The 27,633-nt window shown below is 56.6% G+C and overlaps 1 protein-coding gene across 2 annotated transcripts; it reads right to left on the bottom strand.

Moving 5' to 3' along the window:
- RSPO1 (R-spondin 1) lies at nt 1-27,557 on the bottom strand. 2 transcript variants are annotated; one of them, XM_086765000.1, is made up of 6 exons: nt 27,423-27,557; nt 5,990-6,383; nt 3,559-3,750; nt 2,192-2,341; nt 1,573-1,761; nt 1-767 (listed from the first exon to the last, which is right to left on the bottom strand). In XM_086765000.1, the coding sequence occupies exons 2-6, from the start codon at nt 6,081-6,083 to the stop codon at nt 610-612; spliced, it is 783 nt and encodes a 260-aa protein (XP_086621126.1). In that variant the 5' UTR covers nt 6,084-6,383; nt 27,423-27,557; the 3' UTR covers nt 1-609. The 2 variants fall into 2 exon arrangements, with proteins under 2 accessions (XP_086621126.1, XP_086621125.1); XM_086764999.1 differs by lacking the exon at nt 27,423-27,557 and adding an exon at nt 14,413-14,509.
- Nucleotides 27,558-27,633: the final 76 nt, after the last annotated feature.

Below are 27,633 nucleotides of genomic sequence, written 5' to 3' on the forward strand. Positions count from 1 at the left end.
TTTTGTTTTTTTTTGTTTTTTAATTTGAAATAACTCTTTGAAGCAGATTCAGGGCAGATACCACTGACCTCTTACCACAAACGTTTAACATGTATTCGCAATGATAAAGTCATACAGCTTAAAACACAAAATAAAGGGTGGGGGGAAGAGAAAGAGGCCACTGCCTTTGTGTGAGTCCAGGTCCCAGGTCAGGGAGAGCAGCAATGCGGGTCCAGTCTCATCTCGCTGGCTGCAGCCGCGCTGCGCTGGGGCCGTGCGCCCGGTCTCGAGGCCTTTGGTGATGAAGTCTCGCGTCTGGGTCCTTCGTTGACTCATACTCCACCTCTCCTCCCCGCAGCCTCCCCCGCGGAGCCCTGGGGCAGTGGGCTTCCCTCCATGTGCACTCCCACTCCTCGGCAGCGTCCTTCCGCGGTCCGGGGCGGGGCTGTGTGCGTGCAGCCTCCATAAGTATTGTGTCTGTGGTTTCTGTCGGGTCTGTGGGTCAGTCTGGGAGTATATGTCTGTCTTTCTGGACATGTGTACGTGTTGTGTAGCAGTGCTCTGGTTCAATAAAGCTTTCATATACATAGCAGCAATGAAGTCTTGCCATCAGGTGATGTAAAGGGGCAGCTACTGGGGAGGGCTAGCGGACGTCGTGGGGACCGCAGCCCCTCTCTGTTTGCTCTTCCTCTTCTTGGTGCCAGACTTAGCATCTTTGGTATCTTTCCGATTTCTGTTCCCATTCGCATTGTCTTGTTTTCCTTGCTCTTCCTTTTTCTTCCTTTTCCCTGTGGTAAAGCAAAGGGGCACCGTGAGGGTCCCCGGCAGAGCGAGCTGGCCCGTGGCCTGCTGCTGCCGGGGGTGGCCCGAAGGGCCTGCGCCCCTCAGAGCCGCCCTATCTGCCAGGCTGTGCTTTGCATTGTGAGCTGTTGCCTAAATACAAACAGGGAAGAAGGATCAAATCTGGCTTTAGCTTTGTAATTGTCAGTCTCCAGCAGAAGTGTTAACACTTGCATTTCTCCGCGGCTGCATACCAAGCCCCTTAGCTAAGGCACGCTGCCGTGTGCATCAGAGGAACAGATCGGCCGTGTCTGCCTCCCCCTGCCCGGCTGTTTAATCCCTGCGGTGTTAGTCACTGCTCAGAACCAGTTCCCTCAAAACACTCAGCCCAGCTGCAATCCTTGTCCATCCCATAAGAGGATGACCAAACCACCATTCATCCTGAAGACACTCTAATTCCCAGGAAAAACACAGACATAAGCATTCTGGTAGAGGAGAAGACGCCTCCCACCACCGCAGCGCACAGATGTGCACCTTCACCTGCTCCGCTGCCTTGCTGCTCTCTGGGCAGGGAAGAAGCTAAAATATCTGAAAGCGCGTGGGACACACGGCAAGCCGTGTGAGCATCACCCACCTGGGGGCTGTGCTGCTTCCACCCAGCCTTTCTAACTGCCATCCCGTTGTGCTCCCTGTACTGCAGAGGGGTAGTGAGATGCGCAGCACATCTGTGATACTGGACAATTGGCTGAATACTTGTGCCTGACAAATAACGGGTGCTGGGGAGGGATGGTGAGATATTCCACGTCTGCTCACCTTCAGGGCACTGGTTCTTCTGCACGGTGCATCGCCGCACCTCTGTGGTGGCAGGACACAGGGACACGTCTCCGGAAGGAGCCTGCAGAATCCGCCGCGTTCGGTCTTCGTTGCCCTTCTTGAAGCCACAGAGCTTCCTCTTCTTGGAGCAGGGCCCCCAGGGCCCCCACTCACTCATTTCACATTGTGCTGCCAGATAACAAGAGAGGCCAGCAGTAACTCTAGTTTCTCCGTGGCTGCCTCAGGACTTCCCAGAGCCCTTGCACACCATTGCACCTCTCCCCCACTTGAGGCTTGAAGGGTACGTGTGTTTCCCCAGCAGCTTCCTACATTTTCAAGGCACCCCCTTCCTTGCCGTACCGCAAAACCTCTGAGTCGCGCTTCACAAACACGCGGCAGCAGCGCTGGGGTGCTGCTCCCCATCTAGGCGGGTTTCCAGAGGGCTCTGCCCTCTGAAGGGCTCGGTCTGGCCTGCACCGTCTCCCACTCGACACGGGTATGACGAGCCATCGTCTCTGAGGGGTTCGTTTTATTATCTAAACCAAACTGGAGCAATACACGCGACTGGACCCGACAGACGCACAAAAAGCTCAGTGAAAGGTGCCCGAGCATCGCTTACCAGGACTGCTGCACTCCATGGTGCCGTTGGCAGCAGAGTAGCCTTCGGGGCATGTGACGTAACATCTCCCTTTGTGCAAATACAAACCTTCCTTACATTTTGTGCAAAAGTTTCGACTGAAACAGGACTCACAGTTCTCAATTTTGCATTCTGGGGGAAAAAAACACAAAGCCGTCATGTAGTCTGATGTGAGCAGAAGACTCAGGAAGCTCTGGACTGCTAACTGGAGTTTGCTCCTAGCTCCAAGGGGTCTGCCAACAGCCAGGGCAAGCCTCCGAACGTCCTGCCAGGCCTGGTTGTGCTACTCAGAAGTCAGTTTTCTTTGCACCTTTCCCTGGTGCAGGACAGAGACGCTGTGCTGCAGCTCTCATAGCCAGAAGCAGCCGCTGCCAGACCGAAATCAGGCAGGGTGGAAAAGCTTTGGGCTGGTGCTCAGCTTGAGCATCAGTCAGCCAAAGTGGGACAGTGCAAAGAATAAAGTCCCGTATCAACTGCTCCAGCTGCAGCTACAGTACGGGCTGCAGAGAAACAGAGTTAGAGGGAAATCTGGCCATGAGGGTGGTTTGCATGAAACTGCCAGGGAAGTGATCACATTTTTCCATGTCCAGCTTCTTTCTGGTGCTCTGGCTGAAAGAGGCAGCCCCAGGCCAAGGATCTCGTTCAGAGAGCTGCTTGGCTATGGTGAACAGGCAGGGGAAAGAACAAAAGGTACTTGTGTGAGCAGTACCTTACCAGCTGAAAGGATGTACCTCCTCCTCCTCCCTCCCAAAGAAAGAGGGTACCAGTCTGGCAGCCCAGGTAACAGAGCTTCCCAAATGTCCTGCAAGACGTCACATCCACAGCGTACCTATGCGGTGCTGAGCATGCTGCGATGGGGTAACCCAGCCCTGAAGGCTTTACCAGCGGCCCTCTGGTAATGGACCACTGGTCCATTACCACCACCAGCATGGAGAGACCCACAGAGGCTCTCAAAGACCAGGAAGGCCAAAACTCAAGTCAAAACCTGCATGGAAGGGCTGCTGTGGGGGCAGTGGATGCTCACCCGCCTTCTGAGGGCACTGTTTCGGCAATATCTAGTGGCAGTTCAAAGGGAAGGAGCAGCTCAGCCTGGCTGCGCACTGCACCAGCTGCACAGTGCCATGGCGGGGAAGCACCTGAGCACTCAAGGTGCTTTAGCCATCATCAGCATAAATTACGGGGTTATTCCCTGGGTGGATCGCTGCCCCGCTCAGCACTGCCTTCTCCCCTTCGATACAGCCACAGCTTCTCCTCTGGCCTGACTGGAGGCTGCACCATGCCCTGCAAAGCACCGCAAAGCACCGCCACCCTCCTGTGTTTGGCCCGTTCCCTCCCATCCCCATACTCACTGATGCACTTGTTCATGTCTGTATTGCGAAGGCCGAAGTATCCCAGTGGACAAGATGGTAGGCAAATCCCAATTTGCCGGATATCATTCCTCTCCAGAAGTATGAAGAGTTTAGGGGAACATCTCAGGCACCCATTGAACTCTGAGCACAGGTCGCAGCCTCTGGCACAGCCCTGACTCAGCTCGGTGCTAACTGGAAAAGCAAGAGAGAGGCAGCGGTTAGTGCCCGCTGCACGGCCGGGCTCTGCACGCACCGGCTTTGGCCCCAAAGCACCGGCAACGGCGGCAGGAAGGACAGGGACCGGGGCAGCCCGAGGGCTGAGGTCCTGCTGCACTGACACCCTTGCTGTGGCTCCCGGCACGCTCCGGCCAGGCACCACGGCCTCACGCCCGATGCCCACAGGCACAGGCGCAAGGGTCACGGCAGCGGCAGCAGCGAGGAGCGGGACCCAGAAGCAGCCACCAACTCCACCCAGAGTCCCAGCGCTGTCTCCCCACCAGCCCCCTGCTCCTCAGCCCTGCCACCCGCGCTGGGCGGACACCCACGAGGGACATGTACCTGGGTGGGCACCCGCCTCCTTGCCGCATCCCCTCTTGGAGCTGGCGGTGCTGCCCTGCCGAGCTACGGGCACGCTGCAGGACGAGCGGGGACCAGCGCCACGCGGTGCTGGAGCAAAACCCTCTGACTAATTCAGCGCTGTGCTTCGAGCCAGGCTGCGTCCCAAGCTAGATCTTGCTCTGACCCCGCTTATGGTAACTATATCTGGCAGGGCAGGAGATTTCTCTGCCCCCAAAATAGAGATGTGTTCTCAGCTCCTCAGTTCAGTCCAAGAAAAATACTCAATCCCATGTCTTGAGAGTTTTCTGCTTTTAATTATCGTATAAAATGCTGCTTGTTTTGAAACCAATAGCATTCTTTGCAGGCTAGAATGCAGGTTATTTTTATTAGTTTATTATGCAAGCAGTGTCCTTGTTTATAGCAAAGCTGTGTATTTTAAAATGTATTCTTTTAAATACTGTGTTTACTACGCTTCAAAAGCAAGCGCAGCACACCACAGTGTTCACATGCCAGATGGAGAGGTAAGAAAACCTTCCTCTCCCTCCACAGTGATCAGAGACCCCGGCAGTTCCCCTGCTGCCTGTCCCAGCCCCATCGCTGGGTCCGCGGGCGTGGGGGCTGCCGCAGCCTCCGGGAAATGGAACAGAAAGCAGAGGGGGTCCCCAGCCCCGCAGACCCTCGGTGCCCGGCTGCCAGGAGGGTTTGCTGGGTTGGGACTGGGACCTCCCCTCGGCGTTTTGGGGCCTGGCTCCCCGTACGCGGGGACCCGCAGGCGATCCGGCCCCATCCCTCCCGCAGCGCTGGGCCACGGTGCCAAGGTTTGCCTCCACGGCAAAGGTGGAAACCGGGAACTTGCTGGAAATTGCACTTTATAGCATTAGCCATTACATCAAGTCTTCATTGTTCTCACAGGGCTCAGCAGTCTCAGTTTTAATATAAAATCATTTTTATATAATTTAATTTAGAACAGTTTTAATGTAAAACAGTTCTAAAACCAGCTTACATAAATGAGGGCCAACCCATGTGGCCGCTCTTGTGCCAATCCAGTCTGGTTGCCCTGCGTGAGCCCTGGGCTGGCACCGGCCAAGGACCGTCTGGGCTGGGGGGATGACTAAACCCCGTGCGTCTCGGGTCGCACGGCGGCCCAGCCACCCCACGGCCCGACGCGCTCGCGCATGGCTGCTGCCCATGGCAGAGCCTGCTGGGGGGCTGCCGGCGGGACGGGGTGGCCGTGAGGAGAGGACGGTGCGGAGGGAGAGCCTGCCAGAGCAGCACTGGGCAGGCAGATGGGGAGCGATGCATGGCTTGTGCTCACACACTCCCTTCCCTCTGCTGCTCAGTTCTCCCAGTAAGGCGTGTGACAATGGTAGGGGACCTGGAGGCTGCTGGTTTTGGTGGGACACAGGGCGGGATGCGCGCTGCTGCCTGCCTGCTCAGTGCCTGCGAGGCCAAAGGCAGGCGGGGCCATGAAAGCCAAGGTGCTGTAGGAAATGGGGAGGCCAACTCCATCCTGCAAACTCCTCTGGCTGCAAGCGCTGCTGTGGGCACCAGCCCACCCGAGGGTCACAGCCCTGGGGAGCAGCGCTGGCCAGTCCCTGCCCCGAGCCGCCGTCCCTGCTCGGTGCTGCCCGCAGGGGTAGCGGGGGCAGCTGCCGGGGCGCTGGGGCGATTGCCTGCAGCTCAGGGCTGTGGCAGGCCCAGCGGGACGGGGTAGTGCACGTCTCTGCACGGGAGCGGGACCTGGGGAGCTCGGAGGGCTCGTGGGGCACCCCAGGCTCTGCCCAGCTCTCTGTGTTGGCAAACACATTCACCATCGGCACGAACCATACAGCATCATGAGAAGAAGTAAAGAAGAAAAGCGTTTCATACATACTTCGTCTTTGCCTCTTGCCCTTCACCACTTTGCTGCTGCCTGTTAGATCCATCGAGCTTAGAAAAACCACCACCACAAACAGTCCAAGCTGCATAGTAACTCTCCAGCGCTGCAGCCCCTCCGTCGCAGGGTGGTCGGAGGAGCCCGCTCCACAGCTGGGGATCTCTCTGCTGCTGCTAAAACGTCTCGGGCGGGATCAGAGCTGAGAGTCTGTGCACGAAGCCTGGTACGGGACCATATCCACAAACTACACCAGCAACAGCGAGCTTAGGTAGCAGGTAACATGGCTCTACCTTCATCCCCGTGAGAAGCACAGGAGCTTGGCTCTAGTCCCATCTGGGGGCTCTGGCAGCAAGCGTTAGCTGCTTGCAGATTCCAAGTGCGCTTGCAGGAACTGCAAAGGAAGAGGAGAAGAGATTAACTCGCCAGTCAACATCGCTCCTGTAACGGCTGGGGTCAGCACTGCGGCGGGCGAGCGCGGAAGCCGTGGGGCGAACTGGGGGAGCGGCGTGCAGGGGCTGCAGGCAGACAGCGGCACCCAGAGCGGCGCGGGGCAAATCGTCCCTCCAACCTCATCCACAAGTCCCCCTGTTGCTTAATAACAGTTAGCACACGTAGAAACGCCTAGCACAGCTTTGCCATCTGCTGATGCTGCGTACAGTTATAGCTGTAACTTGTTTAAAATAGTGCCAGTCCCCCTCGGCTGCCCCTCCTCGCGTAGCAGATGGCCTCTGCGAACTGCCAAGCGCACAAGATGTTTCCCATCAAGAGGGCACCTCTGGGACTGGTAGTCGAGCCGAGCAGAAAGCAAGCCTGCAGTCCCAAGCCCGAGACGGGGCTGTCTGGGGACGGGGCGGGATCGTCCCACAAGCTGCCCAAAACTCCGCGTTTCTGCTCGGAGGGAATTTCCAAACCTCCCAGCAAACATTCCCCCGGAGCGGCAGGGAAGGGTCAGCGCCGCCTGCGCGGGCAGAGGCAGGGCCGAGCGCAGGAGCTGCTCTGCCCAGGGCTCGCCGGCTCTCGCATGGCCTTGCCAGGGGAGGAAGCCCGGTGCCTGGCACGGCTGTGCGTGCCACGCCGCCCTCGCCAAACGGCAGCGGTGAGTTGCCCAACGTACATGGCGGGACAGGGTGACGAGACGGCAATGCCAGGAGGACAGGCTGGGCAACAAACCAACTGCTCTGCATGAATTTCTTGGAGAGCAAATAAAGTCCAAAGCAGCTGCCGCATGGCAGCCCGGCGCACAGGGCTCTGCGCGCTGCCAGCTCATGAGACGCCGCATGCCCCGTCCTCGCCCTGGAGCGGCCGAGACGTTGCTCCCGCCGCTGCGCTGCCCAGCTCCAGAGGAGAGGCAGGGCCGTGCAGAGCAGCGTGCTGCTCCCCCGGGAAATGACCAGGGAGGTGGTTTTCCGTGTGCCCTGTGGCTGGCATGCAGGAAGGGCGACCTCCGCTGCACCGAGAGCTCTGGCACTGCCAGGCAGGGCCACGCTCTTCTCTGCAGCTGGCAGAGCAAAGCCCCACCAACAGCTGCCATTGTGTGGGAATAAAGGCGACAATATTCAGTCTGTGAGGTCAAATGAAACAGAAAATGGTTTTAATCCCTTTATAATAACTGCGCAATCGCCGATGCCCCAGATGGCCAGTGGCAATGGTGCTGGAATGAAGCCTGCGAGCTGCCTGCGGGATTGACAGAGGCCCTGGGTGCCGTCCCCCTCCCATGCCCTCTGTGGGATGGGGGACATGCCAAGGGCCACCAGCCAGAGCAGCTCCCCTGCTCCAGCCCATCCGTGGGGTGCTTACAGCTACGGCAGCAGAATACCTGCACGGAGAGGGCTGCCCACAGCAGTGGTAGTGGGCTGGCAGCATCTTGAGTCAGGGAGACGGGACCTGGGTACTGCTGGGCCTTGTAGCAGCACGTGCGTCGATGCCGAGATGTGCCACAGAGCGGGCACCTCACGGCAGCTTTGGCTGACGCGTGCCGGCGAGGCCTGGAGGCCATCAGGCGCTGCGGAGCGCTGCCGTCGTCGTCCTCCCGCCCCGATGGCTTTGAACTTTTCACCATGTCCCTGCTGCGACTCTGCGGAGAGCTGCTGGGGCAGGAGCACAGCGCTCCCCATGTGCTTGTCGTTACAGCCCACAGCTCATCCACAGCATTTTCAAATAAATAATTAGTCACTTGTGTAAACACCAACTTGTTCTGCACTTCCAAGTCTGTTTGCTGCAAGCTGCTTTATAAATATTGTCAAGTGCTTAAGCTGGGCTGTTGGGAGTGTTTCCCAGAGCGGAGAGGGGCTCCCACCCCAGCCCCACAGCCCCGTGCAGGGACCTGAGCACGGTGCGGGGCTCCCTGCGTGGGTGGGAGGCAGCACGGGCAGCCTCCGTGAGGTGAGGAGGGACCCTCCGGACAGATGGCACGGCACAGCCAGCAGACCCCGGGGGTGCTAGCTGGTGTGAGCGGGGCAGCGTCAGTCCAGCACGGCCCAAACGCTCCCCAAATTAGTGCTGAGCGCCAACTGTGCCAGAGGGAGCACAGTGCGGCCGCCCCGCTCTGGCTGCCCCGTGTTTTTAATTACGGTGGCTTTGCAGGTGAAGCGCGTTCGCAGGAAGTACACGCTGAACCCGCTCCGCGTCCTGCCGTGTTTACACAACACTCGCAGTTTAGGCAAAGTCCCCCCGGCGCGGGGACAGCAGCAGGGATATTCTTAGGGAGCAAACACAGCCCTGGCGTGCCAAGAGCCAGCGTGACGCTTATGCCACCGCCACATACCCCGTCCCTCAGGGCTTGTCCAGTACAAGGGCAGGGAAGAGCCATGGGAACCTTGAGGCCACTACACAAACCAGACAAGCACACACTTTTTCCTCCTCGTTTCCTTGCTTTCTAGCCCAAAGAGAGCCTGAGCCTCCAGCCACAGCTGCCCGCTCAGCGCAGAAAACCTACCGGCATCCCAGATGCTGGAGAGCCAGCGCCAAGGCAGGTCACCAGTGCAACCCCCATGTTTCCAAACCTCCCTGCAAGCACAGTGTCTGCGGCGTGCCCACCCGCAGAGGCTGCAGCAGAAGGGCCGGGCTCCCAGCCCTTCCCGCCCTCACTTCAGGACACAAATTATGATTCTTTCTGCTATTGCAGCCATCAATCAAGCTCAGGTTGCTGCAAACAATTTCCAGTCTAAACATCAGCAGGATTTATGCCATTATCCCATCGACAGGAAGAAGTTGGGGTAACCTGAATTGCTCTGAGTTCATTTATGGAGAGACCTGGCCCCTGCATCTGAGATGACAGTAAGCCTTGTTTGCGATTCAATTCAGGATAAATTGGTCCTTAGGAGCTCCAATACAAACCAGAAAATGTAAACCATCCAGATAATTTACCATTAGTCCTCCTACACACAAGGTGAGAAAGACCAACGTTATATCCCCGGGATATTCGAGACCTAATCCACAATAACTAAATTGCTGATATATTGCCTCTTGCTGAATGTGTCAGGCTGTCCGTAATGTAAACGGGCTCTCCAAAGGTTTACTGAGCCTGGGAGAGAAGGACCAGATGCTGGTGGAAGGGCTGGAGGCAGGGCAAAGTCCGATTACAGTAACGAACCCCCGGGAACTGCCAGGTCGGCTGCCAACAGCCGGCCTGACATCAGCTGGGAGTGCAGGGGAATTTGGATTTCCAGGTCCTGGAGCTGCACAGAGAATTTGAATTGCACCTTGGTAGGCTGTTTAGGAGGTGCAAATACGCAAACTCAAAGGAGAAGAGGTTTCAGGAAGGTCTTTGCCTGCAGGAAGAGTCGTGGTTTTGCGGGTTTTCACCCAGGTTTGTTTGGTCCCAGCACATTTGGTCCCCACACCCGGTAGGTTTGGGACAGCACCCAGGACGAATCGCCCCGAGCCCTCCCCAGCCGCAGGGCAGCAGAGTCCGTCCCTGGGGAGGTTGTTTAAGGCAGCAGCCAGCTCCACGCTGCTGGCGGATTCCCCAGCCTGCCTTTGCGTAAACTTGCAACAAGCCCGTCAAATAACGATAATGGCACCCGGATATCAGAGGCACTGGGAGGGGGGCAAATCCCAGTAGGTACCAGAGGGGAGATAAAGGAGACGATGCAGGGACAGGAGACGTGCTCCTGCAGACCGGCATCGGGACCAGCTGTCCTGTCCGAGGGGGGTACTGCTCCTCAGCGCCCACCAAAGCCCCCGGGCCAGTGTCAAGCAGCAGTAGGACGGGATGATGCTGGCATGGCACCCTGCACCCGTGGGGACCTCCGCATCCTCCCCAGTCCAGCCCTGCCTCGGAGAGCGGCCGAGCTGCTCTCACAGCACAGCTGAACCCCAACAGGTGGGACATAGCCAGCAGGAGAGGAGGCATCTTTCAAACAAGCCGAAGCCCACACACACGTTTATCTCGCTGCGTGCCTTGCCCTCCCTTGGCAAAAGTCTCCGGCAGGCAAAGCTTCCCCGAGGCATCTAAAGCTCGCAGCCCCAGGTGTGGCTGCGCAGCTCCCCAGCCTGGCGAGGGAGCAGAGCCAGCGAAGAACACATCTTTCCTCGCTGCCCCGGCGCCTGCCAGGAGACGCGGGTATCAGGAACTGGCCCCAGGGAGGCGAGTGCTGGCAGGCGTGCGGAGCGGGAGCCTCATCCAGGCATGGCCAGAGACTGTCACCAGCGCCGGCCTCGGCGGGCAGCAGCAAGGGAGAGGGGCAAAGAGGTGAGCACAGAGGAGCGGCTCAGTGCCAGCTGCCTGCCCTGCGCCGGCTGCATGGCTGCCTCTGCACAAACCCCTCCAGGAAGGAGGCAGAGGCAGCGGGTGAGGGCTGCACGGGCGCTGTAGGCTGGGGTGCTCCAGGGCCAGCAATACCAGACACTTCAGCTGCCCGGGCACCCCAGACAGCTCCTTCAGCCCTGCGGCACACTTATTCCATCATTCCACAGAGATGTGCCCATGGTGCTGGTGCTCCTTGAACCTGCCTGTGCTGGGTGACCTCCGCTGGGGTCCTGCCTGCGCTGGGTGACCCCCCCATGGCCGGAGCTCCCCGTCTCCTCTGCCAGCCCCACAGCGGGAGAAGGCAGCGCGGTGCCGCAGGGAGTGGGTCTGGGGCCCTCATTCTCTTTGGGAAAGTCTCTCACTGACTTTCCGAGGGGTGTTTCCCTGTCGGCAAGGCAGAACTGTGCTAATGCTACATGGGGAGCACCACAAAACCCTCCACCAAAGAAGGTCCCATGCACGCACGGCTCGGTCATCGCGATTGCCACAGGGTGTCTCACACGCCTCCAGCCGGCAAAGATCTCTGCACAGGCACATGCAGAGCCACTTTGTTCTGCTTAATCCTTGAAGCAATAAAAGAAGGCTGCATTAAGTCAAATTTCCGAACCAGAAGGTCTTCATTTGATATTATACCCGAGTGCCAAGTTCTGCAAAATCCCTAACCCATAAACTTCACTGAAAAAATAAAATAATAAAAACCAATCTGGCAGCAGAGCTCTCCACAGCATTGTTGAGGTCTGACTCCTTCCACCAGCTTCTGCACTGCAGTCCCCGGATCTGCGGAGCCTGCTAATGGGGAATATGTTGAGGAGAGGGTCCTGCCTGCGGCCGCCCCTCTGCCCCAGCCTGGGGGGTGTCACGCCAGGGCTGTGCCGCAGCGGCACCCCAGCCTCCCGCCGGCTCCAGCCCCCCGCTCCGCTCAGCCCCTCGCCCGCCTTGTGCGGTGCCCAGCACAGTAGCTGCTCCAAGTAATGCTGCAATTAATAGTGCCACAGGCCTCTCTCCGGGAGCGCCTGTGCTTCAGCATTGTAAAACATCAGGACATTTTTTACTGAGGGATTTCCATTACCCCCTTGCTCGCACAGAGAGGCAGCATATTGGTCTGGAGGAGAAGGAAGCAGCGAAGCCCTGAAGCAGGCTGCGTGCTCGGTGTGTGCTGCTTCTCCACAAAAGCAGAACAGCGTCTGAAAATGCGCTGGAGTCATGCTGGCACAGCTCCGGTACCACAGACCAGGAAGCTGCCTGGGGATTTAGCTGCAGTCACTGAGCAAACTGTTTCTGCTAGGTACAACTTCAGGTAGGTTTAAGCCTTCTACGATTCAATAACTCACTTACCAAGTGCCAACCAGGGACAAAATGCACTAGAACAGCAGCAAACAAAGCAAATTTCAGACCAGGAATTGCAAAACAGCCCATTTCAGAGCAAGGCAGATCAGGGCACCAAAAACCTCGCTCTTCCATCTAAAGGACTCCTCAACAACCCCAAAGGCCCTGTTGCCACGCAGGGATGTACTCGGCAGATTCCCCGGGAGGTGCAGAGCGTTAGCATACAGCCCCCGTGCCCGGGGACCCTGAGTGTGCAGGGGGGGTCTCCTGCAAAATGAGAAGCACAGCCAGGGCTGCTAAGGCTCTCTAGTCCCACACAAACTGCACACATTCAGCACAAAACCCAATTCTCCTCTTATTTCAGTGTAAATGTGTCCAAACAAGGGCTTACAGCAACCTTCCACAACTGACTTGACATGCAGGCTTTTTAAAAGCAAATTCCCAGGGCTTACAGGAGCCCAGTGAGTCACAAGCCGCTGTGCTAATCAGCTTTTCCAGGCAAAAGCAGAGACCAAGGCCCAGGGCAAAGACCCCAAACAGCACCCGGGGCTTTCTGCTTGGCCACGTACAAAGGTAGCATCTGCCAAGTGTGAGCTTCCCGCAGGGATTCCCAGTGCACGGGCTCTCCCACCGAAATGTCACTGCCTGGGAAACTCGAGCCCTGCAGAGCCAGGAGCAGCACCAATTTCAGCAGCAGATGAAAACACAATTAGGAAAAATAACCAGCAGCCTCAGCTTTGGGCATTTGGCAGGACAAGACGTTTGGTGGGTGGGAGGGAGCGAGCAGGGCAGCCTGGGCTTTCTCCAGACCAGCCATAGCTGCAAGCCTGTCGCAAACACATGGGAGTTCTGCCTTTTCGCGGGGTGACAGCAACCTGCAGCCTCGGGACTGGGGCACCTGGCACTGCTTGGGTGGTTTGCAACGAAGGACATCCTGCAGCCGGCCCATGCCACCTGGCTGCACACAAGTGTGTGGGAAACCGCAATCCCGGATCATCCTCCGAGGCGGGTTGGTGGTGGGTATGGCTGGAAGGCTGTTCCTGTGTTTGCCGGGGTCTCCAGCAAAGACGGGCACTTCCATCCTTGGGGAGGTGACAGGCAGCCCTTGCGCAGCCCCAGGGAAGGTCTCACTGCCGGCCGGTCCTCACCTCTCTCGGCTCTGTGGTCCCCACTTTTCCACTCCGGGGCCGTCCCCACTGGCCGGGGGAGGCTGATCTGGCCCCAGCTTTGATGTTCATTGCAGTTTCATGGCGCAGGCAGAGAAGTGCTCTGCCACCTCAAGTCTAGCTTGGGTGACGGAAACGTGGGGTTTATGCTATGCTCTATGGCTGCCTGCGCACGCCGGCATGGCCGGCTGATTTCAGCTGTGTTCAGGGGGTCACATCCATCCCCCTGCACCCCCAGCTTGCTCCCTGCCGTGTCCCTCAGGGTGGTGCTGCTGCTCTCGCAGCGGCTGTGCTGGGGCTGGGGAGCTGATCCAGCTGAAACGAGCCTTTTTTCCAGGGTGGTTTCCAGCCATGTCACGGCGTCAGCATTCCCAGGCCCGCAGGGCTGCCGCCGTCCTTGCACCCAGCCTCCGTGGCCCTGGCCCCACAGCAGGGATGAGGTGGTCAGGAGCTCACCTGCTGCAGGGTCATGGCCAGACTTGGACAAAATCATTCAAACTGGAGAACACTCCAGGCAGATGTTTCACTGCAAGTGCCGGATCCCTGCGGGATCTCAGCATAAACCTGGTCACCACAAACAGCACTGTAAACACTGCCCCAGGTTCATGGACCTTCAGGTAACAGGATTTTTTGCACTGGTACCCACCGACCTCTGTGCAAGAGAGCGAAGGCTCCATGCCTGCCATGCTGTGCCACATTTGCTTATGCCAGCATTACCCTATTTTAATGCCTTTTATTGTAAGACACCCCTTCAAACCCAAACCACATCACCTGAACACCTCCTCATCCATCTCCAGGGCCATTCAGGGGAACACACGCACCTGAGCCTACAAGAAGCCCCAGCAGCCCAGGGGAGACCATTCTCCAGTCACCCGCACCCACGTCTCGCAGCACCCCGGCCGGTCGGTGCAGAGGACCAGGAGGACGGAGGCTGAAACGTCACCTTGACCCAAGCGCTTCTTGGGGACCCGCGTCCCTGCCTGGCTGCGGGAGCGCGCTGCAGCGAGCCCCGAGCGCTCTCTAACCCACAGGCTTGGCAGCCCAGCACCGAGAACCAGCAGCACTTCCCCTGCACATCAGCATGGGGTGTTAACACGGACGTCTAATTATTACCACGATCGCTGCTAACCATTTCCCCACTGATTCCCCATCCAAAAACCCGGGGAGCACGTACTTACCCCGCGCTCTCCAGGTGCCTGCCATGCCCCCATGGGTGCCGTCCTCTGCAGGAGGCTGAGTTAGGTGCAGCCACGACAATATTGAGATGGCAACTGCTTAACTGCCTCGTCCCCTCATTGCTCAGCTCAGGCACGCTCCCGTCTCTGGAAGTCAGCGGGAAAGCAGGCAGGGCACTGCAGCCCGCTGCGCGGCACTCAGCGTCTGCGCTGTGGCCGGCGGGACCCCAGGGCTGGTCCGGTATCAGCAACGAGCTCCAGCGAACAGATCGATATTGCGACTAGCTCTCCGTGTCCCCTTCCCAGGTCTGGGAAGGTAAAACAGTGGCAGGGGACAGCGCGCAGCAGCCCAGCTTCCCTGCAAAGCCCCACGCACCTTGGGGGTGGGGGAGACGGGGATCCCAACAGATCGTGCTGTGATTTCTCACAGCTTTCATTGTCTGAACTCATTATCCACATTGCACAAGGCAAACCCGCAAGTCGGATGCTGACAAGGCTTGCGTTCCTCATTAGCAGCCCACATTGCAAAAGCTTCATCTAAACAAACATGCATTCTGAAACCCTTACCTCTGACTTGTCACTCCCTCATCACTGCTGAAAAGACTCTACTGGTTTCTCAGTTTTAAAATACTACAAGACCAACTACAAAAATCCTCGATTCCTCCAGAGAAAGTTACATGCACGTTTCTGTCAAAAAAAATGAAAAATATATTCATGGCGAGTTCATGGAGAAGTCTGGTGCGTTTGGGTCTGGGTATTTTGTTCACTTGTTTTTTAAAGCAGGTTTCTAACAGCTTCCCAGGTTTTGCGCAGCGAAACAAACCCTTCTGTGATGTGCAGGATTTCAGCTCGTAAAGATCGCCCAGGCTAGTTCATACTCCATCAGCCCACGCTGCTCCCTGCGTATGCAAAGCAGAAAGTATGTGATCATATCAGAGCAATTTGCACATTAATAAATCCTGGTCTCAATGCCGTAGACTCCATCCCCATCCATCGGGTAGGGGCTTTTTATTAGTATTATTACCAGAGTATCCAGCTTTGTAAAGGCATCTAGTGCAAACTCCTGCATGAGGGAATTCCACCCCACTAGTACCACCTCCTAAGACAATATCCAGCCAAAATATTGTGACTGTTGCAAAACCCGGACTGGAGCTCCACAAAGGACCTTCCAGCGTTGCATCCAGAGCCAACGGTGTCTCGGTAAATTACTGCAGAGTGACACACCATCCAGTCGTCTTTGTAGTCTTTTTTATTTATGACAGTTAATTCTGAGTTATTGCTAACATTTCAGTGGTAACTGGCATATGAAGTCATCAGCTGTCATAACTGCATCTGTTAATAAACATGTCAGATATTAAAAGCAGCTTATTATCCTCTGGCGGGGGGAAGGCACTAAGGCAAAGAGCTCAAAAGCCTGGTTATTTTTCGATCCCTGGCTGTGCAGCAGGAGGAATCCCTCACGCTGAGGAGAAGAGCGTGACTGCGCTGAGGCTGCACCGGGACACCTGCCCTCCATCACACCTGAGCAACCCAGGCGCTCTCCTCCCCGTGCCGCCGTCAGCTCCCCTTCCCTTCTCTGCCGTAACTGGAGTGGTCAGGGGGGACGTGGAGGAGACAGAAGTGCCCCAGCCCCACGGGAGCCCAGCGAGAGGCGCAGGGGGCCCCCATCCCTTCTCGTGGTCCCTGCACCGGGGACTCAGGCAGGGAGCTGGTGCTCCTGCGGCACGTGGCCATGGAGCCTTGCTGGACCCTGCCCAGCTGGACAATCCTTGTGCAATTGCCTCTGGCTTTCTCTGGCTGAAGGTAATTTTCAGGCTGTGCTTTTTGAAGGGTGCTGCAAAAATCAATGGCAGTATCTTCTAAACTCTCTACATGAAGGTTATTTGTCCGTAACCCAAGGTAATCTCCTTAAAGTCCAAACCAGTGACCTGCAATGGGCAGGAGTCAGGGAGCTGTGGAAGGAGATGCACTGAATGCTCCGTCTTTACCTTCTCTCTTTTGTAGGTCAACATCCCCAGCCATCTGAAGATGTTTCAGTATTTATTTTAGGTGTAAGATCCACCCAAGCAGATACCATAATTCTTCTGTACTGAGTAAAATTCTGTCTTAGCTTCCAAGTGTTCCTAGGGACATCACAGGACAACTTGCTGATGGGTGAGACACCCATGCCAAGCAGGGTGACTCACCATGCAGTGCTTAGCAAAAGTCTTGAAGCAACGAGGAGCAGCGTTATCTTCACTTGATCCTCCCCAAGCTTGCAGGGCTCCTAGCTGGCAGCTGGAGGGCATAGGCTCTTCCAAAGGCTGTCACGGGCCCTACAGTGGCTCCTGAATCCCCCGCCGGGTCCCTTGCTGGGGCCAGGGCAGGTCCCCTTCGATACCCCGCTGCCCACGAGCCCCCACTGAAGACGGTCCCTGAGCATCCCCAACAGCCCTTGACACGAGCCCTGGAGCTCTTAGTGGGGCTCAGTACGGACCTGGCAGCCCCGAGGAAGAGGAGGGCTGGGGTATGGGATGTGGCATGGAGCAGCCCCCCAGACACGCTGGGGTTTGAAGAGTCCGACGGACCTGTGTTCTTCACACACTTGCAATCATCTCTGCGTTGCACAGCGGCTTACGTGGGGGCAGGTATGAACACAAAAAAGCAAAATAGCCCAGAACAGGCAAGAAGGAAAATTCACCCTTTGTGCAGCGTTTCCTCTGCATTGTGTCTGTGTTAGTTCACGCGTATGCAGAAGTTTGATTCATCCTGAATTTTCTTTGGCACCTTGTTAAATGTCCCTATTTGTAAACAGTACCTTCTGAGATCATCGCTATCGCCTAGGAGCCTCAGTGAATGTGGTTTGAATATTGGGCAGCGGCAAAACGGTCACTGTTGCAAGCCTCCACATTAAAGACCTTTCCTGTTTCTATTTGGAGGTTTTTTTGTATTCTCGGAAATTCTGAGATTCAGCAATCAAATGTTGCTCTGGGACAAAATCACGTAGATGACTGCAAGAGTGAAAAATCTCACAAACCCAAGGTCTTGTATATTATGCTTGTGTTGAACAGCCAAACCTTTTTCTTCCTAATCTCTCTCAGAGCACTGCAACTGCAGTTGACAGTTGTAGATCAAGTTTCAGTCTGGAGCAAATGTTTATAACCGAGCAATAAACCTCGAAGACAGAGCTCTATAATGGAAATGCTGACAAACCCAGCTGCAAGAACAGGGCTACCGGACACGGCAATAATTGGCGAACAGAGCAGTACATCTGACTGAAGGCAAGGGAGGCGTGCTTGCCAGCTCCTTGGTGTTAGAAGGTATCATTGCAGAGGACAGTAAATCACACTAAATCCTGCCTTAACACCCTCCACAATAAATCTAGCATCAAGTCCCACATTTATTCCCCTCCTGACAGGCAGCTAATTTACCGTTTTGTTTTTCTTTAGTTAATGGCTGTTGAGGCTGATCCTAAATTAATCCTAAACAGGCTGTTTCTCTCTTGTACAAAAGGACACGAAATTCCACATTTTAGCAGGGTGAAAACGCCAAGCGGCTCCAGATTGAAAGCAGAGCTGCTGACTTGGGAGATTTTCCCTGCCGCCCACAGAAGTCCTCGCCGAGCAGGTGCCCGGCAGCCCGGGTCCTCTGGCCGGGCCACGCAGGCACGGCAGTCCCAGCTCCCGGAGCATTGTCTGTGGTCAGCAGCTTGGGAACGTGCTGTGCGGGGAAAGGGGCATTGGGATGTTCGCAAAGCGGACAAAGGGCACCTGATTTCACCGGTTTCAGTCGCATTAGGTGGAAAAGCAAGCAGCAGGTCCAATCCTGCACTGCAGGTATCACCCAGCCTGGGCGACCCTGCCCTTTCGGCTCCAGCCTTTCCCCGGCCGCACTCTGTGTCCTGCTCTGGACGAAGCCAAGGGGACAGCAGAGGAAGTGCCAACTCCCCTACATCCCTCAGCCAACTGTTGAAGTGCATGGTTCCACTTCCCATTAAAAACCTGCCATTTTTTGGTCTGAGTTCATCCTTCTCCTGTTTGTGCCCTGCATCCTCTTCTGCCTCTGTCAACCAGAGGAAATCCATGGGAATCCTGCCCTGCCCACGGGGTCTTCCAGGCTGTAGCTGAGCTGCTTCCTGCAGGAGCTGTGTCCCTCAGCCTCCGGGCACAGCTGAGGGCAGGGGGGGACCCTGGGGCAGAGGCAGCGGGTCTGCACCCAGCAGCTCCAGCGCTGAGCACCACAGCTTCTGTCAGACCCAGGGCTCTGTGCCCTCAGCATTAACCCTGTGTGCAGAGGCAGGTACCAGTGCCTACAAGTTCCTGGCTGGCACAGAGGGTGCATTACTCATCCCTGGTGCCTCATCAGCCTTTGATAATATCTCAGCATAAGCAAAAAGCAAAAAAAAAGACGCTCGCCGAGAAAGCAGAAGGAAAGCAAGAACATCCTGAAGTTGTCTCTGACGCGGTGTGCTGCTTCTCTGCACCCTGCTTCGACAACAGAGGTCTGCTTCTCAGAAGGCTTATCTCCTGCAGAATGATTGATAGCCCGGGCAATTGTTTTTAATAATATCTGAACACCTGCAGTCCTCAGTCCCCAGTAATACAGTTATCCCAAGTGCCTAACTCATTGCATAAACAACTGCTCTGGTTGCAAAGACAACTATCAAGTTCCTGACACAGGCCGCACAAGCCACGCTGTGGGGTCAGGCGCGGGGGCGCGCAGGATCATGCCTTCCACCTGAGGAAGTGGGAGCCGGAGGAAGGGGAGCTGACTTTCTGACAGGATCGCTCAGGCATGCCTCTTCGTCCCAGGCACAGCAAGCAAGCTGGGCTTTCAGCCGGGCAGCGCCGCTCACTGCCCCGGCTTGGAGGGGCGGCCCGTGCCAGGGACCATGTGTCTCTCCAGGAGTGTCCCTGGGGAGATCCCCCCAGTTTGGTGCTCAGCTCCGCGAGCTACAGAGCCGTGAAAATAACTTCTCGGTAAAACTCTTGGTGGGTGAAGGAAGAGTGAGATCTGCGTGCCCCATCCCGCTCCAGACGTGGCGCGGGAGGCCTGCCGGGTGCAGCCCTGCGCCGCCATGGGCAGGCGGAGGGAGGTCCGGCAGGGCCGACTCGCTTAGTGCTCGCCAGGCACGGGGCAGGGAGGCAGAGTTCGGGTGGCGGACGTGTGCACCCCAGGGAGCTACCTTGCTTTTCAGGATCTCTCTTTCATGCCTGCCGGGCTGTCTGACACCGCGCCCCGCACAGGCTGGACATTTCGCCTCTTTCCAAGGAGCGACGTTATGCACATGTTTGGGAAACGCTCCTTTCTCATTTGCTTCGAAGGCCCTTTTCCCCTGTTGTTTGAGGAATGCTGTTTGAATTAGCTCCACGGATTGCAAACAGACCCCGTTGTTTTCCTTTCCCAATGCAGGGAGGCTTCTGTTCTCTTTGGCCTGCTGGATTAACCGGGGGGCCTCACACGCTGACCCCTCTGCAGCTCAGGGAAGCTAATTTAATCCCAATATTGTTACAGATCACAGCAGGACGGATCTCACAGATTCCTTGAGGCAAACCAGCACTGAGCTCTGGCAGGGACAGCAGCACACTGTTTGTAGAGGCAGGAGCTGCTACAATTTTTTCTATAGCATTTCCTCTATGAAACTTCTGGGGCTGGGGAGGTGGGCAGCGCTGGTGGGACAGCGGGGGTGCTCTGGGCACAGGGGTCCCACTGAGGAGCTGCTCCATCTGCATCCCGCAGCATCCCCTGGCATGCAGGAGGGTGGAGGGCCACTCTGGATCCTGGCAGAAGAGAAGGAAATGCAGACTGGCATCTCCTTGCTATTTCTTTCTTCTCATTTTTTTTTTTCCCTTGGTACCTGCTCCTGGGGCTGGATTTTTGAGGTGTGCTGTCATCAGACCATACACAACAGCTGCGGCCAAGCCGTGCCTGCTCCCACCAGCCGGCGCCTGCCCCATCCCTGTGTCAGTCCCTGGAGAGGTCACCTTACTTCACATCTGCAAGGTGAAGCCTTGCCCCCAGAAGCTGGGGTCATAGCAAAGCCATTGGCGAACGTGGGCACTTGCATCTGCAGCCTTTTCTGTTCTGTGGAAGTGGTCTGTGGTGTGCTGCTGAGCCTGGAAAAAGGCACGCAGCACCTTCACTGTGAGGCAATCAATGTAAACCTCACTTGTATTTTCATGGGAAAGATCAGCCTTCTCATCCTGCCTGCAGTATCTCAGCTCTTCCTCCCCATGCTCTCACAACCCTGCCTGAGATGCGTCGCTCTTCCAAAGACCAAAGTCCAGCTGTTCAACAAACGCAGCCGAGGCCCCGATCCATCACACAGTGCTAATCCATTTCCAGAGCACATCGCACCTCGGGCTGAGGCAGCGTCTGCTCTATGGGCCAGCATGTGAGGGGACAACCAAGGAGCAGCCAAGGACAGCATCCAGCCCCCACGAGCGGGGCAGGGCAGGGAGGCACGGGAGCCACCGACATTTGCGAGGGAAGCCCTGCCTCTCCCAGTATCGCTCTGGGGGCTTTGTTGTTCGGGAAAAGTAAATTGCTTTGGGACTCTGTTAAAGACGAGTTTAAATGATGACACACCACAGGGCTGGGACTTCCAGTGTTTCTTGTAACTCTGTCCAGAGCTGGAAGTGGAAGAGGCCACTGGCACAGCCAAAAGGACACGAAACAGAGAACCTCTGCAGCAGGAGCGGCTCCGTGAACAGCTTGTCCCTCTTCAGGCTTCTGTCCCCTCCCTTCTGCCTCCGCTGCTGTTGTGCCCAGCAGCATCGGGGCAGGAGCTGGTGCTGTCGTGGGGCCAGGCTGGCCTCACTTCCCGGGGAGCACAGGGCAGAGTCTGGGGATTTAGGATGGGGAGCCCAGGGGAGCCACAGCCCAAAGAGCTGGTCCCAGGAGGATGGGCAGAGCGGTGGGAGCTGGGCATGCGGGCCCCTGCTCGAGCCCATCCTCTTCTCGGCCATGAGTAACTCTTGGGAACATTCCTGCTGGATGACATTTCCCAGGGCATTGAGAAAAGAAAAAAAAAAGGCACTTTTTTTCCCAATATAAATTCTTGCAACATTAAAAAAACCCACACAATAGCTGTAAGCCCTGAAACGGCTGGGGGTAAAAAAGCTACAGCTTGGCATGTAAATAGCACTACCATCCCCACCAACTGGTCGGATCCCAGATGTGAGACATCATGTGTGACAAAACCCTAGAGGAAGGACACGCAGGAAGCTTGTAATTGTTGTGGGCTCCCATCACCGCATGGACATGCAGGCTGGTGACCTCGGGAGTCCCGAGTCCCCCTGTCAGTGACCTGCAGCAGCGAGAGCAGAGAGCCATGGCGGCTGGGCTGGCTCCGGGACCGACATGGGGCTCGGGAGCGGCTGGGGTCGGGGTGAGCCTGTGGCTCAGCTACTCGCTGCCCCAGCTGTGCCCTCGCAGAGAGCAGGCTGCTGGCGGAGGGACTCTGGGGCTGTTTAGGGACTCTTGGATGATTTTGGGACCCTGGGGCTGTTTAGGGACTCTTGGATGATTTTGGGACCCTGGGGCAACTTGGGAACTCCACAGGCGTGAGCTGGAGGTTCCTGCTGACCTGCGAAGGGCTGCAGCAGTGACACTGGTGCTCCGGGCTGTATCGAAGCGGCACTGAGGGGTGAATAATGCCTGTCCCCATGTCCCCGCTAACGGTGGACACACGTACCCTGGGGACGGAGCCGCGCAGGTCAGCCCAGGGCCGGGCAGGCAGAAAATTCACCATACTGCAACCAGCATAAATCAATCAGCTGAAAACATACATTTGAGGGGATCCTTGTGCAGAGAAAGCTGTACAAATGTGTTTGCTCCGCTGTATTCTCTGAGACATTTGCAGTACGCCTAGAATTATTTTAATTACAATTAAAGACTCTCTCCTGTGACCATGCTGAAGGAGCCCAGTGAGGGCTGTGCGTACGGCCTGCCTTCTGCTGCACTGCGGCTTTTCAGAGATTTCCAGCGGAGCCAAAAGCTTGGCTGGTGTGGAAGGGACATGTCTACGTATTGTGTTTTAAACTATATAATTAATTGAATGCAGTGCTCTGCAAGGAGCTAATTCTGCCAAGGGATTTTGGTAATTGTACAGACATTGAGAGGAGCAAGGCCCAGTCCCGGGCGCTGCAGGGAGCTGCAAGGAGGAGGCTGGGCAGCGCAGGGGCCGGGCACTGCTTTCGGGGATGGAGGAAGCAGGGCAGAGAGTGGGGATTCAGGATCCCGGGGCTGGGGTGAGGGGCAGGGGGAGGCTGAGATGGGGAGGGTGAGGGGAAGATGAGGAAGTGAAGGGCGGGAGAGCCTGCCATGCTGCGGCACTAGCCCCGGTCTCCAGGCTCACAGCCCAAGAGATGGGACGAGCAGGAGAGCTGCAGCAGCTCTTCCTTCTATCTTTCTGCCTTTTTCCCCCTTTCTCTCAGTTTTTGCAAGTGTTCATCATGCAGGACCTCGAGGTGAGGAAGGCCCTGCCCACATCACCCCACATCACGCTGTACTGCGGCACTTACTGCACACACTGTCTGCTTTAAATACCTGTGTCTGCACGGGAAGCGTTTGTACGGATTTTACATACCTTCACGATGTCAGCATGAAGAAGCGAATGGATTGAGTTTGGCTGTAGAAGATGGCAGAGCAGAAAACAATGATCCCAGGCGAAGGCGAGGACGCTCAGGCAGGTGTCGGCCAGAGGCCTGTATGGAAGCGCCATGCCTCTCCTTGCTTTGCATCTTTGCTCCCTGAGGAAGAGCTTAGGTCACGCTGGACAAAACTGTGGCCAGCCGCTTCCAGATGCAGCTCCAGCAAATACAGATTAAATGCTGTTTCTTGGAGATGCCTTTTCATTTACAAGGGGGCAGGATAATAATCCTTCAGTGATTTCGATGTCGGCGAGAACGCTGCCACAGCCGTCACAGCCTCTGGTGGTGCCTCTGCCCTGAGAGCTTTGGCGTTTCATTTCCAATTAAATTTTTCATATGGTAACATTCAGAATTTTGATGGAAGATGAGGCTACTTTTGTCTAAGAGAGAACATACTTTCACTGTTGCGCCTGGCCTGGGAATGAGTTCTCCACTATTAAAATATAATTTAATTTATCTCCATGGATTTTGTGATGACTAGGATTTGTTCTAAGGAGACCTTTAAAGGAGAACTTTTGCGTTATTAAATGTATGTGCTAGGAAGTTGAGTTCTGGCATCCTCTGATAACCAAATTTCTTTTCTATCCTCCACTATATCCATCATGATAAAAGCCCCTGCCAAAGCCCTAACTCAAGCCATGCTTCTGGCATATTGTGAAACGAATCAGAAAAAAAAAAAAAAGAAACCCACAAGATGCTCTAGTCTAGTATTTTTTTTTTAATCAAAGTTTCAAGGATATTGATGGTTTACCTCATAAGGTAAACATTTGTAGCCCAGTTGCTTTCCCAGGGTTAAAACAGAAACAAGTGGCTCGCTGAAACTGCAATTGATTTGGTCTGACAGACTCCAGTCAGCTTCAAAATGAGTTTTCTTAAAAATCACAGGCCCTTCACATGCAGAGCAACGGCACTGGTACCTTCCCACGGAGGGCTGCAGGATGACCCCATTTTCCAGGGACGAGCCCAACAGACACCTGGCTCCTGCAATGTCCCAAGGCGTCCCCCGCCCACAGGGGACCCCACTCCGCTGTGGGGGTGAGGGACCCTTGTCCCTTTTCCCCTGCCTCACCCTCTCATCGTGGGGAGACGCTGCCTGTCTTTGCGAAGGGCGAACCCCAGCCGTATGCTGGTCTCTGCCAGCAGCAGATTTCCCACCCTGGCAAGTAACTGTGCCCCCATAGCACATACCTGGGAGCAGGGGGACAACTGGGGCAAGCCAGGTCCCTGCTCAGCCCCTGGCATCTGGGATGACCTGGGGCAGTTCCTCATGTGCCACAGAGCTGGTCCCTCAGCTATGTGCCCCCCAAGCCCCCGTCGTTCTCAGATACAGCCCACGAGGCAATGGAGGGGACACCTCTTTTGCTAGCTGCTCCTTGGTGCCATGGGCGTGGCCCCGGGACCTCAATCCCAAACCTGGGATGGGAGCAGTCCAGTGATGGGCACGGTACACACAGCTCTGCCGGCAGGTTTCTCGGAGTGCCAGGGGGGACAGCCCAGGATGGGCAGCACAGCTCGGCCTGTCCTGTCAGAGTGGGACTTCAGCAAAGAGGCACTGAAGGTTTTGGGGTGCCCCACAGTGTCTCCAGTGGCACCAGTCATGGCTAACCCCAAACCGAACCGCAGTGGCACTGGCTGGGATCAGGAGCAAGTGGGCGCAGGCAAGCCAGGGTCAGGCTGGAGCGAGCCAGACAGTCTGTGGTGACACTGGTGTCTGTTTGGGCAGCCAGTGGTTACCAGCAGCATCCTGCTGCTCTGCCTCCTCCAAATTGCATGCAGCAGCCTGGGGTGCAGCACAGCTCTCAGGGCTGTATTTATTCTCCACTGACAGCTGGCTCGCTGGGGATGTCACTGTGCCAGCCTTTCTCCTTAGCAGACCCAGGATGAGGGCGCACTGGTTCCAGCTCCATGTTCGCTACCTGCTAACTGCTGGGAAAGACCCGGGCTTTCACGCCAGCTGGCGCCTAACCATGCGCTGACTCCTGGCCCTGGTGAAATCTCAGCACCTCGGAGATCCAAGTTCTCCCTGCTCTCCCAAACCTCCCTGTGCAAGGTAGCACATCCGTCTCCTCATTCCTAGTGGTCTGCCCAGTGCTTTTCCAGCATGAGCGTGCTGCTCACTGAGCCGGCACGCTGGGGCTCAGCAGAGCCCAAGTGATCGCAGCAGAAGTGATCTTTAACTTGGTTCAAGACTCACGGTGCTACTGTGTGAAGGTCTGTGCAGTGTATGAGGTTTCCTGCACACAAAGAGGAAGATACCTTTTTTAGAGTCTAATTTTATTGCTTCCCTGCTGCATTAGCTTGTGGACTGGAGCCACAGCAAACTGTGCCGTGGAAAGAGCTCCCTTCCCTAAGAGCGTCTCCAGGGCATAACAACGGCTCAGAAGCCAGGAGAGAGCCAAGATGATTTCACCACCAAGGCTGGCATCGCCCCCAGGACTCGGCACGGCGCGCAGCACCTTGTTGGCACAGCCGGCATGCCCGCCCAGCAGGTCGTTGTGCCGGCGCGGGACGTGCCTGTGCAGTCCCGGCTGCCGACTGCAGAAAGCTGCTGTTCTGCTTTGCGTATAAGTCAAAACCTGTAAGCTACTGGATACAGAGACGCTCGCTGTTTTAGCAGACTGAAGTGGGAGAAGGGAGAGAGCTGCCAGATCCCAGCTGGTCTCTGCTCCGGGAGCTGATAGAGGATTAGCCCAGCAGCATGTCTTTACAAATTGTCGGTTCGCAGAGTACACAAAACAAAGCTCTGAGGACTGAGCGTCTCAGCACAGAGGCAAAGGCAAATACTTTGGGAATCTGACAGCACTTGCTACCCAGACACACAGATACGGGAACCCTGGCTTCCTGCGATGCCCGCAGAGCACTGCCTGTCCTGCAGCAGCTCAGAATCAGCAGATGCACCATTGGGGCTGGCGGCTCGGAGCAGATCCCTCCTGCCTGCAGCCCCCCGACTGCCGGCCGAGCCTCTCCCTCCCTGGGTCGCTGCCCCACAAACCAGAGAGGGTTTGCAAAGCGACCATGGGCCCTTCGTGGCACGTTCTGGCATGAGGAAGCCATCTGTGCTGGAGTCGCTCCTCTGCCCCACACAGGCTCAGTCTTCTCTGCAAGGCGTCAGTGTGGACTGAGCCTGCAGGCAGGCCCAGAACTGCACTGACCAAGAACAGCGCTGGAGGAAGCTGCCACGACCCAACCTCTACAGCCCTCCCAGCCCAGCACTGTGTCCTGCTGCAGATGGGGAAGGAGATGCAGGCCTGTGCCTGCTGCATGGGCTCATTGCAGAGCTGTCTGTCCCCATTGCCCTCGGCTGTACACCGTCGCATGTCCTGCAGCCCGTCCCAGCTCCTTGCCTGGACAATGCTGGGAGGCTGTGGTCTGTGCCGGCTCCGAGCTGACCCCGTCAGGCAGCAACAGGCACAGGGATGTGCCAGGCGCTCTCCCCGTGTCCTTCCTTCAGCCATCCCTCCCGTTAAACTACCTCCCTAAATGCACGATTGCAGTTGTGCTGCTGGAAAGCAAACGCATGCCAGGCTGCAGCAAGGCGTGGAGAGAGACACGCTGCCCACCGCCTGCTGCCCACCGCCTGCCCGCTGCCGACCTCCCGCGCGGGGCCGGGGCCTCCCCACCAGCCGTCCTGTCACACGCGGCGGCAGAGCTGGAAGCTCTCGCTACTTGTTTTACGGGAACTTCCGACATTTCAAAAATTGTTTTCATTCTGGCTTGGAATGAAGACAAATATTTCAGAAATTTCCTGGATAACATAAAGTTTAAAATATCCTCCAAACTAAAATAGAAGTAGTAGGCTATCTCAGCTCTTGCATTATGTCATATCATGCCAGCTCATGGTACACTGCGCAGAATGACGGATGACTTGTCATGAGGAGATGTAAACAAAAATACAAAAAATGTCAACAAGAGAGGAGAAATGAAATGCTGAAATGAGAAATTCTCTACAATGACCCCCCCCCCCCCGCTTTGCGCAAATTAATTCTCTATGGGAAATTGCTCGGATTTTATAAAAGACCGTGATCTGGCCAAAGCAGCTCTTCTGTTCTCCGGAGGAGGAACACCCTGCCGGCACTCCTCACCAGCCCCGTCCAGACGCCGCCGCAGCCAGGCTGGGTCCAGGCTGTCCCTGTGCCCCCTGCCCCCTGCTCCCCAGCCGCGCTCGACCCCTTATCTTGTTTCTGGCAAGCCAAGGGCAGGAGCACACCGCGGTCAGCCCGACGCACCCCAGGCCCCTGCTGTCTGCCAGCAGAGATAACGCCAAGATGGATAAAGCCGGGCGCTGGGGTTAACGGCATGAAGCGACGTCTCCATTGGGAGTGGAGGAGGAGGTCACGTTGTCCCGCTCTGCCCGGGGCCGCGGCTGGGGACGGCGCTTACCTTGGCTCAGCTCTGCCCGGCTGGGGCTGTGTCCTGCCCTCCCTGTGCCCGGCGCATCGCCCACCCGGGCGGCCGCTCAGTGCCGGCGCGGCTGCCCCACACCGGGGCTCTGCGCCGGGTGGATCTCCAGGCGCCGGCTGGCACCCATCCCCCTGTCTGCCCCGTGCCTCTCCAGAAAGGCACTGCTGGGAAGGAGCGCTGAAGCTCATGT

Source organism: Chlamydotis macqueenii, chromosome 22 (assembly GCF_036417535.1).
Source record: "Chlamydotis macqueenii isolate bChlMac1 chromosome 22, bChlMac1.mat, whole genome shotgun sequence".
In the NCBI taxonomy this organism is placed as follows: domain Eukaryota; kingdom Metazoa; phylum Chordata; class Aves; order Otidiformes; family Otididae; genus Chlamydotis; species Chlamydotis macqueenii.